The sequence below is a fragment of the Coregonus clupeaformis genome, chromosome 4 (genome assembly GCF_020615455.1).
Source record: "Coregonus clupeaformis isolate EN_2021a chromosome 4, ASM2061545v1, whole genome shotgun sequence".
Taxonomy (NCBI): domain Eukaryota; kingdom Metazoa; phylum Chordata; class Actinopteri; order Salmoniformes; family Salmonidae; genus Coregonus; species Coregonus clupeaformis.
This window is the reverse complement of record NC_059195.1, coordinates 20,752,578-20,763,989: the sequence shown is the minus strand read 5'-3', so window position 1 is coordinate 20,763,989 and position 11,412 is coordinate 20,752,578. Positions and strand designations below refer to the sequence as shown.

Sequence of the window (11,412 nt, the reverse complement as noted above, 5' to 3'; positions counted from 1 at the left end):
TCAATGTAATGTTCGTGTTTATTCTTTCTACACGCTACATTCTATTCCGGTGTACTTTGTGAACATGAAGCTGGTGAGATATACATGTTACACACCACGGCTGCGTTTACACGGGGGCAGCCCAATTCGGATCTTTTGTAATTGGGGGATTGTCGTCTAACATGGCTTCTCAACACTTGGAAAAGTAGCTAGAGGCGACCGTCATGTCACACTCCTTCTGGAAGAGCAGCTTGATCCTACAAGATAATTAAAACAATATGAATAATTCCATCAGGAAAGCGTTAAAATGTCCATATTCAGTGGACTTCTGTAAGTCGTTCAGGCAGCCTTGGAAATGCTTGCATTGCTCATACAAGCTCCTGTCTGTCTGGATGAGGTTTGTTGACGTCGTGATGTAGCGAAGAAACCTCTTCAGATTCTTCATGTAGTTTGCAATTGTTTGCTTCTTCTGTCCAATGTTTGCAAGCTTGGTAAAAAAGGACCTGCTTTTCTCCAATTGATTGACAAAATCCAGGGAAGGTTTGATGGAGTCCATGTAAAACAAGAACCTAGACACATTTGCAACCTGTACATGAAAATAAAAAATAATGTTAGTTGCATAGTTAATAACTACTTTGTAATTAAGTAATTCTCATTAAAAATATTTCAACAGTTAAATGAAAGTAAAATTGCTGTACATAACCTCCTGTTTGAAATTGGGAATGTTGTGGTCGTCGCGGAGATATTTGGCAAATCCAGCCAGCAGATCACAATCCAGAGGGTGCTTTTGGTACAAACCACTCATTTGCATTGCCTTTCTCAGTTTGTTGTCCCATGACTGGTTCATTGGTCTGGAAAACATTTGGTATGCAGATTAGAATCAATAAAATACATCCATGTTCACTTATATACTTATGTGTAGTAGTTGTTTATGAGATTATTTATATTTGTATTTACTTACGGTTGGTACAAGGCAGACTGGTCATCCTGGTCATCCTGGTCAGACTGGTCATCCTGGTCAGACTGGTTAGACTGGTCAGACTGGTCAGACTGGTCAGACTGGTCATCCTGGTCATCCTGGTCAGACTGGTCATCCTGGTCAGACTGGTCAGACTGGTCATCTGGTCATCCTGGTCAGACTGGTCATCCTGGTTAGACTGGTCAGACTGGTTAGACTGGTCATCCTGGTCAGACTGGTCATCCTGGTTAGACTGGTTAGACTGGTCAGACTGGTCAGACTGGTCATCCTGGTCAGACTGGTCATCCTCCGTGTTGTTGTCTGATTCAGCATCTGCATCTGCATCTTCAGCTGGTGCCAACACATGAGCCACTTCCACTTGGCTGAAATATCACACAGATAAACAAAAACAATTATATTATATTACAATCAAACATATAATTGGACAACAGTTAAAATGAGTTGAAATATGATGTAACTTGCATATATATTATTTTATCGGTGTAAGAAATAGCTTACAGAGGTGCTTGTTTGACTTCTGGCTTGTTTTTAACAATATGATCCGTTTCTTCAAGCTTCTGGATCAGGAGTCGGAGTGCGTCTTGTTGTATAACGACACCGCTCAGTAAACTGTAGTCAAAGATCCTGCCTTTGCCAAGATGCTCTATCATGGAATCTCGGGCAGTGGTGACTTCCTGAACAATCTCTTGTTTTGTTTTTAACTTCATGCACACTCTGCTGAGGTGTAGAGAGAGGGTGTCCTGGTTCTTCAAGCAAAATCTGCAGACAAGAGGGATCCTTCTTTGTTTTCTGTAAGACAGTAAATGCACAGTAAGTCCATGTAATGAAGTTACTAGCAGTATGTCAACACTTACACACCTGTTATTACTAGTGCTAGCAGAGCTACTGCTAACATTAATAACAGCAACGTTACTGTGGTTTAATTGTGTTTCTGGCCTCAAAGCTTCTAATGCTCTCACCCAAAAGCACCTCAAATTTAGGTCATGCTTCATTTTGGGCCTACTACTAACATTAATAACAGCAACATACTAACAGTAATATACATTGAATAATTAAAGAGATAAATTACCTTGAACCAGCTGCATTTGCAGATGCCATCTTGCTGAAAAATAAAGGAAGTAATAACACAATCGCAAAGAAATCTCTGCAGAATAAGGAAAAAAGCAATAATCCAAAATATCAGCTCCCAGAAGGAAAGAGTGTTGTCGTTGCTCTCAGTTGAATTCTCTTTTCTGAAGTGGAGAATATACTGTTGCCTTGGTCAGTATATATACAATCAGATTGGCCCAACCCAATTCCACAATAAAATATTCCATTCAGGGTAGATTTACGCATACGCAAATGAGATGACTCGTACAGCTTCACGCCTCACAATACCTCTGCAGCTCAGATTTCAACCCTGGCATTGCAAACACCGTGCAACTCTTATAATAATAATAATAATAATATGCCATTTAGCAGACACTTTTATCCAAAGCGACTTACAGTCATGCGTGCATAAATGTTTGTGTGTGGGTGGTCCCGGGGATCGAACCCACTACCTTGGCGTTACAAGCGCCGTGCTCTACCAGCTGAGCTACAGAGGACCACATTTAATAGGCAGATAGTGTTTAAATAGAGGCATGGAGCTCCAGGGAGTGAGCTGTACTCTCAGGCCCATGGGAGATGTCCTTTACTAGGCAGGGAGTATAGAACAAGATGCATGGAGCTCCAGAGGTCACAAGGTCAATGTGGGCCTGCATGGATGTCAGCAGGGCATGAGGGAGAAGGCCCAAGTGAATAGGTGTGTCTGTGTGTGTCTGTGTGTGTGTGAGTGAACCTTGGGGTCTCCCCCAACCCGGCCATGGACCCCCAGCCCGCCCATGTGTGAGTCAGGAGCCATCGGGACCACCCATACACAAAAATGTATGCACGCACGACTGTAAGTCGCTTTGGATAAAAGCGTCTGCTAAATGGCATACTATTATTATTATTATTATTATCATCCCCATGTTCCCATAGTGAAAACCATCCAATTATCAGGTGCACGGATTGGGGGTGGCCCCCCCTTGGGGTCTCCCCCAACCCGGCCATGGCATCTGCCATAGAAAATATCCTTAAACCCCTTTTTAAAATGTAAATCTGTAATTTTGGTAATATATTTAGCCATGCATGTTCAACTTAAATTTCAGTTTTGGGTATCTGCACTTTAAAATAAACAACACATTTAAAAGAAAACCTGCATATTGTTTTTATTTTCACCCTTGTCTATTCAACACACTTTTGGCAGATACCATCTTGCTAAAGAATGTCTCAGGTGTTGTCAGGCCATTGTTCTGATGTCTGAGGCTCCTCAAGTTGAGGAATTTCACACCTCTGTGTGGGGGTTTCACAAGCAGTTAGGTTTAGATAGGAAGTATTATGTGCAGTAGTCTGAAATGTGGCAGGAATGTACCTCAGTTGGTAGAGCATGGTGTTTGCAATGCCAGGGTTGTGGGTTCGATTCCCAAACCTGCCATCTGAGCCTGTTCTAGCCACACGCCGGGAGCCTCTTAGACATCCTAACACAGGGAGAAAGATTAAGGACTGGGTGATTGACATAGGTAAACCTGTTGTGGTGATAGGAGATTCAAATCTGTCAAGCATCCCTGCCTTTTGTGATGCAGGTGGATAGCTTTCCAGGGGCCACCTGCTATCATCTGAAAGGCGTTTTGGAGAAGCTAGAACCAAACCCTGCCATAGAGAAGGTGATTCTGTCTGCAGGCTTAAACAACTGCCTCTTGAGACAGACATCTAGCACCACCTGGAAACAGCTGCAGCAGTTGCTGAAAGTGTGTGAGAACATGTTTCCTAGTGCAATACTCTATGTCCCACTCATACATTTTCCAGATAGGCTGGAAAGAGATCAGCAGTCTCTCATAAATAGACTGAACCAAACCATTTTGGAGAGATGCAATTACTTAACTGACATGAATAGACTCCGGTTCCGCACACAGCCCCGTGATCCAGTCCACTGGACGGCTGAGACAGCTGTTGAGATCCTTCAATTCTGGCTGGATCAATTAAACATGTAAGGGGAGAACAATGTCAGGATACAGCTCCCCATTGGAATATTACCAACCTCTCTCTATCCTATAGACTTACAGAGACAGGGAGGGAAGTTTTAGGAGAGATGTATTGACTGGGGGAATGTACCAATAAATGGATTTGAAAATTGTGTGGTTTTCTTCTATTTTACAAATAAAATATTTTTGGATCCACGATGTTATACTGGCATTGGCTGTATTTCATATTGCAAACGGACAAGTACATTTGCAATACATTTCAGTGGGCATTTATTATCACCAATTGGACATGCTGAAAATCAACACCGATGAGCAAGGGGAGAGGATCCACTATCATTCCTTGGCCAGCCCGAGTTCAATAATCTTGAAAATGTGGCATTTAAGCTTTGTAAGAGCATGTCCAATTGGTGGTTATAAATGCCCATTGTAAGATATCGGAGACGGGCCACACGCCAGGAGCCCCTTAGACATCCTACAGTTTTTTACAATCACTTTGGCACTCATTTCAGAACCTTGACGTCATTTTTCAAAACTCTAGACACACAACTCACAACCAATGATCAAAATGCACATTTTTCAAAACTCTTAACACTTTTTTCAATTGCTTGGATACAATACACATAAAACTAAGATCATTTGTTCATTTAACAAAAATCACCTGTTCAATATGACACAACTTAACATCAAAGTACTACTATTTCAAAAGGCAATTACATTTCAGATGAGTGTCTATTCATTTCATTACAATTATCCAACTATCAATTGATACAACTGCTCAAAATGATAAGTAACTGTTGCATTGCTCTTAATGCATAGTTGTATGGAAACAGACAAACAATATTCCATGTTTAGATCATGAAAGTTTCAAAATAACGAGATTCATTCATTCATTGTGTGTGTGTGGTGTGTGTGTGTGACTATTGTCACCCACATGTGTCTCATATAGGCAGATCCCACTATTCAAGTCATTACACCATTCAACTGGACTGTGGAAGTAGAGGGCTGCATTACCATGGGACGGCCCGCTGGACCTGCCGGTCCCGACAGAGATCATTGTGGCACGGCCGGCCTTTTTCATGCAGCGGGAGGGAGCGGGCAGTCAGGCAGACTACTTTGGGATGAAAATAGTTGTGTTGTCCCGCAGATTATTTGGAAAGGTCATCTTTCTGCTTGGTATGCCTTAGCGAACCTGTTGTATTAAAATCACATCTTTGTCGCATTATTCATGTAACCGGTGTGAAATGGCTAGCTAGTTAGCGGTGCGCGCTAGTAGCGTTTCAATCGGTGACGCCACTCGCTCTGAGACCTTGAAGTAGATGTTTCCCCATTGCTCTGCAAGGTCCGCTGCTTTTTGTGGAGCGACGGGTAACGGCGCTTCGAGGGTGACTGTTGTCGATGTGTGCAGAGGGTCCCTGGTTCAAGCCCAGGTAGGGGCGAGGAGAGGGACGGAAGCAACATGGTTACATTGACACACTCAGAATTCGCTGTTTCAACTTCAGTAGCCTCTCCTCTCCTCTCCTAGTTGGGCGTGGGGTCTCATTGAAATAGAGTAGGCTGGCAACATGGGCGGAGAATCACGTGGCAGTTAACTTCAATATGAAGTTAAATTAAATATGATTAGACTGTAGTTTACTACAGTGTCTGTAAATCAATATTGATAATGGAAAGAAGCAGAGGGCGCTCAGTCGAGGTGCGATCGAAAAATATATACCATAATTGAAAAGGCACATATGTTTGGCTACTATGGTTAACTAGCTTTGTGCCTTTTCATTTTCAATAAGAACTGATTACCCAGTCATTTGTCTCTGCCTGCAAATCGTCCTCCTAAAAGGTAGTCTATACCCTATATGCAAAACGTCATTATTCCAGCTGCTTCCAGTTCAGTAGCCGTACCTGCGAGATCAGGTGCGAGTGTGGTCTCAATTAAATAGAGCAGGCGATAGCCTATTGTACGGTGGCCGGGAAGTGCAAAGCAACAGGCCACCGTACTATTGACCCCTTTCTGTGTTTGCAAACATTGTCGCACGAGGAAGATGGGCATAAATTAGTGGCAGAACACCAGGGAGTTCTTATAGAACGGTGGCAGAACACCAGGATTAGAACGGTGGCAGAACACCAGGGAGTTCTTATAGAACGGTGGCAGAACACCAGGAGTTCTTATAGAACGGTGGCAGAACACCAGGAGTTCTTATAGAACGGTGGCAGAACACCAGGGAGTTCATAGAACGGTGGCAGAACACCAGGGAGTTCTTATAGAACGGTGGCAGAACACCAGGGAGTTCTTATGAGGTGCAGACACAGAGTTCTTATAGAACGGTGGCAGAACACCAGGGAGTTCTTATAGAACGGTGGCAGAACACCAGGGAGTTCTTATAGAACGGTGGCAGAACACCAGGGAGTTCTTATAGAACGGTGGCAGAACACCAGGGAGTTCTTATAGAACGGTGGCAGAACACCAGGGAGTTCTACAAGAACGGTGCAGAACAAAGTTCTAATAGAACGGTGGCAGAACACCAGGGATTCTTATAGAACGGTGGCAGAACACCAGGGAGTTCTAATAGAACGGTGGCAGAACACCAGCAAAAAAACGCCTCTATTTACGTGTTGCTTATAAGTGCATTTCACACTACTTTTGGATTATAATAGGATTTTAAGGCTCGTATGAATGTCCTGCTTAATATAATGTGTGTGTCACCCTCGCAAATCAACTGCATTATACTTTTTTTTTTAATGTCAACTTCATCTAGTAAAATGGCTCTTTGGCTAGCTTTTGCTACAGCCTACAGTTTGTCAATGAGCGTTAGCATTCTAGCTAACAACTGCTGCATCCAAAATAGTTATTTTGCAAAGATCACAACCAAATATAATCTTAGCGACTGTTCAAGCAAGAATCAAAACATAATTGTAAGCCTATGAGAACCCCCCCCCCAAAAAAAGTTAATTTGTTTAGAAGTAATAAAAACATACATCTAATCGCTAATCGTAGGCTATAAAACTAGCTCAAGAGAAAGTGCAAGTCTCTCCAACTCTGCTCTCTTCAAAATACTATACATCTAGCATACTGGCTGACCTTACCCATTAATACAGATAGCGTAATGTGGCCACGTGAGAATCTCTGGTGATTTAACCTATTTTCTGATGTAATTTCCCCGAATTCCATATAGCCTGTAGGGTGCAAAATTGCTGAGACCATGGCTGGCACGTGAGCTGCGTCACATGCGCCTAAAATAACATGTTGGGTTTGGGACCAGTTCTTGACGTAGCAGATGGGAATCGGACAGAAAGCCAGCGGGCGTTGTGCGGTATTAAAAGCTGCGGGAGCGGGACGAAGAAATCATTTCTGCGCAGACCTCCATATGGAAGCTCATTATAACTGATGGTGCTGTTTTGGTGCTGTGATGTGATTGTTGTTGTACATCTGGACTCATACAGTATGTCACCCTTTAGGACAGATGCAGTTTACCTCACAATAATTAAGGCTTGTTCTTTGTGCAATTTTTTACCACAGCAATATTTTATGACCTGCCTTGTCTGTCTCTGTCTGGGCCAAGCTTTCCCAATGCTGTTCCTCATTGAACGTCAGTGACGTGGTCTCGTTTGGCTCATGCACTTCTACAAGCAGCCACTAGATGGCGTCATAAAACATTTGATGTCAAAAAGAACTCTCAGTGAAAAAGTGCCACTGACGTGCCACCATAGAGGTTAGAGGACTCCTCTGTGTATCTATCCCATTCGGGTGTCTGGGAGTACTTGGGTAGCGCCATGGGGTCATCTCCATTTTGAAGTAGTCCATTTTCTTCTTCTACTACTTCTATGAGTTGGTAAACAAACTGAAAGGGTGCATACTGCCACCTGGAGTGTGTTGTTTGAACAGGTATAAAGCCAAGGTTGGCAATTTAATAAAATTAATTAGTTAATAAATAATGATTCTTAATGGAATCATGTGATGCTTCCTTAACCCATAGGAAGTCCGACCAGTTGACTACTTCAATGGCAATGTCCATGCAGAAATGGGTTTTATCCATCTAGAGTCCTCTATAATTCTCTATGCGCGATACAGAAGACCAGTGGTTCATGTATTTCTAACAAAGATGGTGGATATATTAAGATAATTCACTCAGGCCGTTTCCCGTTGAAAAAAATAGTAAGTTCCGGTCTGCTTAACAGGAAGGGCTCTCCCATAGACACCAATGTGATAGCAGCTGGGTCTGGTCTGCTTAGTTCACTGACTTCCATTGAACCCCCCCAAAAAAGGAGGGAGTGGGATGTCTGGCTTCCTCTTCCTCGTCTCTGCGTCCAATAACATTTTGCTCTGCCCGCAGTACCTCCTTATGTGTTAGTTCAGCCAATCATTTGACCTATGACCTTATGACAGCTTCTCTATTTAACAGGTAGAGCTCCACCACTAAGCGCCAGTCATTAATCTGTCTGTAACCCATGGAGACGGAAAGATGTCGCAACCTTACATCCATCCAATTATGGCCCCTGTGAGCGCATCTCCATTTTGAAGTAGTCCATTTTCATCTTCACGATTGGCTGATCCCTCCTGATGACCAGGTTGGACATGACTCCAACAGGGGTCACCAGGAGGGATCAGCCAATGAAGTTGGAAGTACCACCCAGTTGACTACTTTAAAATGGTGGAAGCCCTCAATGGCTCTGCCCATGCAAAAACAGGTTATTTCCCAGATATTACCTCTTTCCATCTCTATGCTGTTACCCCATAAAAGAGCAATCCAAACATGCAGGTAGGAAGACTGCCTTGACTGGGGTCCTGTGTGCCGTGTGCTGAGGTTTTGACTAAAAAGGATATAGCTTTTGTCCGATTTGACATTTCGTAGCATGTTAGGAGAACTTAGGCAGCAGGTTAGGAGAATTAACGTGTCAGGTTAGAATCATTAGGTCTAGGTCAGGAAAAGGGTTAGGGTTAGCTAAAATGTAAAAAATAAAAAATAAAAAAATAACCTTTTGATTTACATTTTACAAAATCGGTATATTTTTTTGCCATGACCATGTGCTGTTTGAAGGGTGCATGTGTGTTTATCCCAGTGGTTAATCCAAGGTTTGCCTTGCTTTAACTGCTATTTGCAATTCAACAACAACAACAACAACAACAACAGATAATGAAACAAACCAAATCAATGTAATGTCCATGTTTATTCTTTCTACACGCTACATTCTATTCCGCTGTACTTTGTGAACATGAAGCTGGTGAGATATACATGTTACACACCACGGCTGCGTTTACACGGGGGGGGCAGCCCAATTCGGATCTTTTGTAATTGGGGGATTGTCGTCTAACATGGCTTCTCAACACTTGGAAAAGTAGCTAGAGGCGACCGTCATGTCACACTCCTTCTGGAAGAGCAGCTTGATCCTACAAGATAATTAAAACCAATATGAATAATTCCATCAGGAAAGCGTAAAAATGTCCATATTCAGTTACAACCCCTAGAGGTGCTCGCTTAAATTCACTAAAAGGACGTCCTAAAGTGACGTTCTCATAGAACTTTTCACACATTTAAACATTGAATGCCAACCAATTAACTCGCTTTGATATGATGGAAATTAAAATGTATTTACAAAATGTAAAATACACAATTTTTTTACATTTGCATACTTACATTCTCTTTAGAGCCTTTGTTTGTTGACCGGGGCCAATTTCCCTGTTTGAATGAAGAAAAAAAAAGACAATCTAAAAGTGAATAAGAATTCCTGCACTTACAAACAAGTATATTAACACATGAAGAAACCGGAGAGAACACATCCACCTCAAAACCAAACACTTACATTGTCCGTTTGATCGTCTCCACACAGGTTAAGTCATCACTTATGTTGTCGTCAATCAAAGCTTGAGAGAAACAAAAAGCCCAACAGAGATCCTTAACTGAACACTGTCATACAAGCCATTTGAATCTAACATCCAACTACCCTATTAATAAACCTGTTGTGTATTTTCTCACAGACTTGAGCATCTTGACCACTTAGATACATAGATTTTGTCGTAGGCTCGAGCATCTTGACCACTTAGATACATAGGTTTTGTCATAGGCTTCAGCATTTTGAGCACATTGACACATTGAACTCACCACTGCAGTTCATCTGGCAAAGGTTCAGAGATGGAGTGGAGCCCGAGGAACAAATCACACGATCGCTCAGCTGGAACAAGCCGTAGAGGGATCCCATGGTCTCTTCTTCGCTGGAGTCTTCTCCTGAGGTGAAGTGATTCCCAGCGTGTCTCTTACCCCTCTTAGGAGGCTGCTCAGGGCGTCTAGGAAGGGTAGGATGGGTAGGAGGGGTAGGGTGGTTAGGGTGGGTAGGATGGTTAGGGTGGTTAGGGTGGGTAGGATGGGTAGGATGGTTGTCATTGTTAGCAGTGTGGTTAGGGTGGTTAGGGTGGACATCATCCCCGGCGTGTCTCTTCCCCCTCCTATGAGGGGGCTCGGGGCGATGGCGGTCATTCACTTTAGCAGGGCGGGTTGGGAGGACATCAGGGCCGTCGTCATCCCTCCAAGCAGTCACAAAACTGCTGTTGAACCCTGTGGCCTTCTCCACGTGGCAGACGACTGGAAGAGGCAACAAACATGTAGCGTTACTTTACAATCAGACTCCTAGGGCCGATTTCCCAGACACAGATTTAGCCTGGTCATAATAAAAAGCCATTTCAATTGAGAATCTCGATTTAAAGAGTTTCTTAGTCCGGGACTAGGCTTCATCTGTGTTCCGGGAAACCAGTCCACAGCATTTAAGCATTCCTTCAGATTTTTTTTAAAGCATTGGGTTATGTAATGTAACTTACTTTTAGCCACAAAATCCTTGCTTGTCAGGTTCTTCACTTTGGCTTTCGCAGTCAGGTTGAATTTGAGGGCCGCCTCCTCCAATAAGCTCTTCAGCTCACATTTGGAGAATATCCGTCCCTCGGACAGACTGGCTGCTACGGCCAACAACACCAACATCTGCATCTTCATGTTGCCTCTGTCTTGCTGGTCTTTCCTCGATTGTGACGAGAAGATGAATTGCACAGTAGATATACTCCTGGTGACCTCGCCCCTTGGGAGTGACGTGACCGAGTCTCGTTCTTACCTTTTTATTTTATTTTATCGAAAGTAAGGAAATAAAGCTCTCAGAAACGTTTCCAAGGACTCCATCAATGTAACAAAGCTCCACCCGATGTTTTGTTACACCACGCGATTCAGGCCCCTGGGGAAAACGATTTAAAAACTGCCATGTGATGATATAACAAAGGGGTTTAAACAATCAGCATTCAGGATTAGACCCACCCGTTGTATAATGTTCAATAAGTTGACAAGAAGGTTGGGCTTTAGATCAAACTTTAGACACACAATAAGGTCAAACCACTCTCACGGGTATCTCACGACCACATGACTGCAATCACAAGGACCTTTCAAT

The 11,412-nt window shown here is 43.0% G+C and overlaps 1 protein-coding gene and 2 long non-coding RNA genes across 3 annotated transcripts; all 3 read right to left on the bottom strand.

Moving 5' to 3' along the window:
* On the bottom strand, positions 1–1,047 carry LOC123482503. Its single transcript, XR_006657771.1, has 3 exons — positions 941–1,047; positions 683–830; positions 1–565 (listed from the first exon to the last, which is right to left on the bottom strand). It is a non-coding gene; the product is annotated as an uncharacterized LOC123482503 (long non-coding RNA).
* A 2,024-nt stretch (positions 1,048–3,071) lies between these two features.
* Positions 3,072–7,339, bottom strand: LOC121553823. Its single transcript, XR_005997586.2, has 3 exons — positions 7,078–7,339; positions 5,014–5,191; positions 3,072–3,990 (listed from the first exon to the last, which is right to left on the bottom strand). It is a non-coding gene; the product is annotated as an uncharacterized LOC121553823 (long non-coding RNA).
* Positions 7,340–9,140: 1,801 nt separating this feature from the next.
* On the bottom strand, positions 9,141–11,040 carry LOC123482715. Its single transcript, XM_045211274.1, has 5 exons — positions 10,802–11,040; positions 10,092–10,568; positions 9,793–9,853; positions 9,627–9,668; positions 9,141–9,379 (listed from the first exon to the last, which is right to left on the bottom strand). Exons 1-5 carry the CDS (start codon positions 10,968–10,970, stop codon positions 9,313–9,315), a joined length of 816 nt encoding a protein of 271 aa, XP_045067209.1. The 5' UTR covers positions 10,971–11,040; the 3' UTR covers positions 9,141–9,312.
* Between the last annotated feature and the right edge of the window lie 372 nt (positions 11,041–11,412).

Bases quoted from the DNA above. Each gene is read 5' to 3' on its own strand.
- LOC123482715 (XM_045211274.1), bottom strand. From the start codon at position 10,970: ATGAAGATGCAGATGTTGGTGTTGTTGGCCGTAGCAGCCAGTCTGTCC. The intron at 9,854-10,091 runs GTGAGTTCAATG...GTTTCTCTCAAG, and splicing joins TTGCCAGATGAACTGCAGTG to CTTTGATTGACGACAACATA. The intron at 9,669-9,792 runs GTAAGTGTTTGG...TCATTCAAACAG, and splicing joins GAGACGATCAAACGGACAAT to GGAAATTGGCCCCGGTCAAC.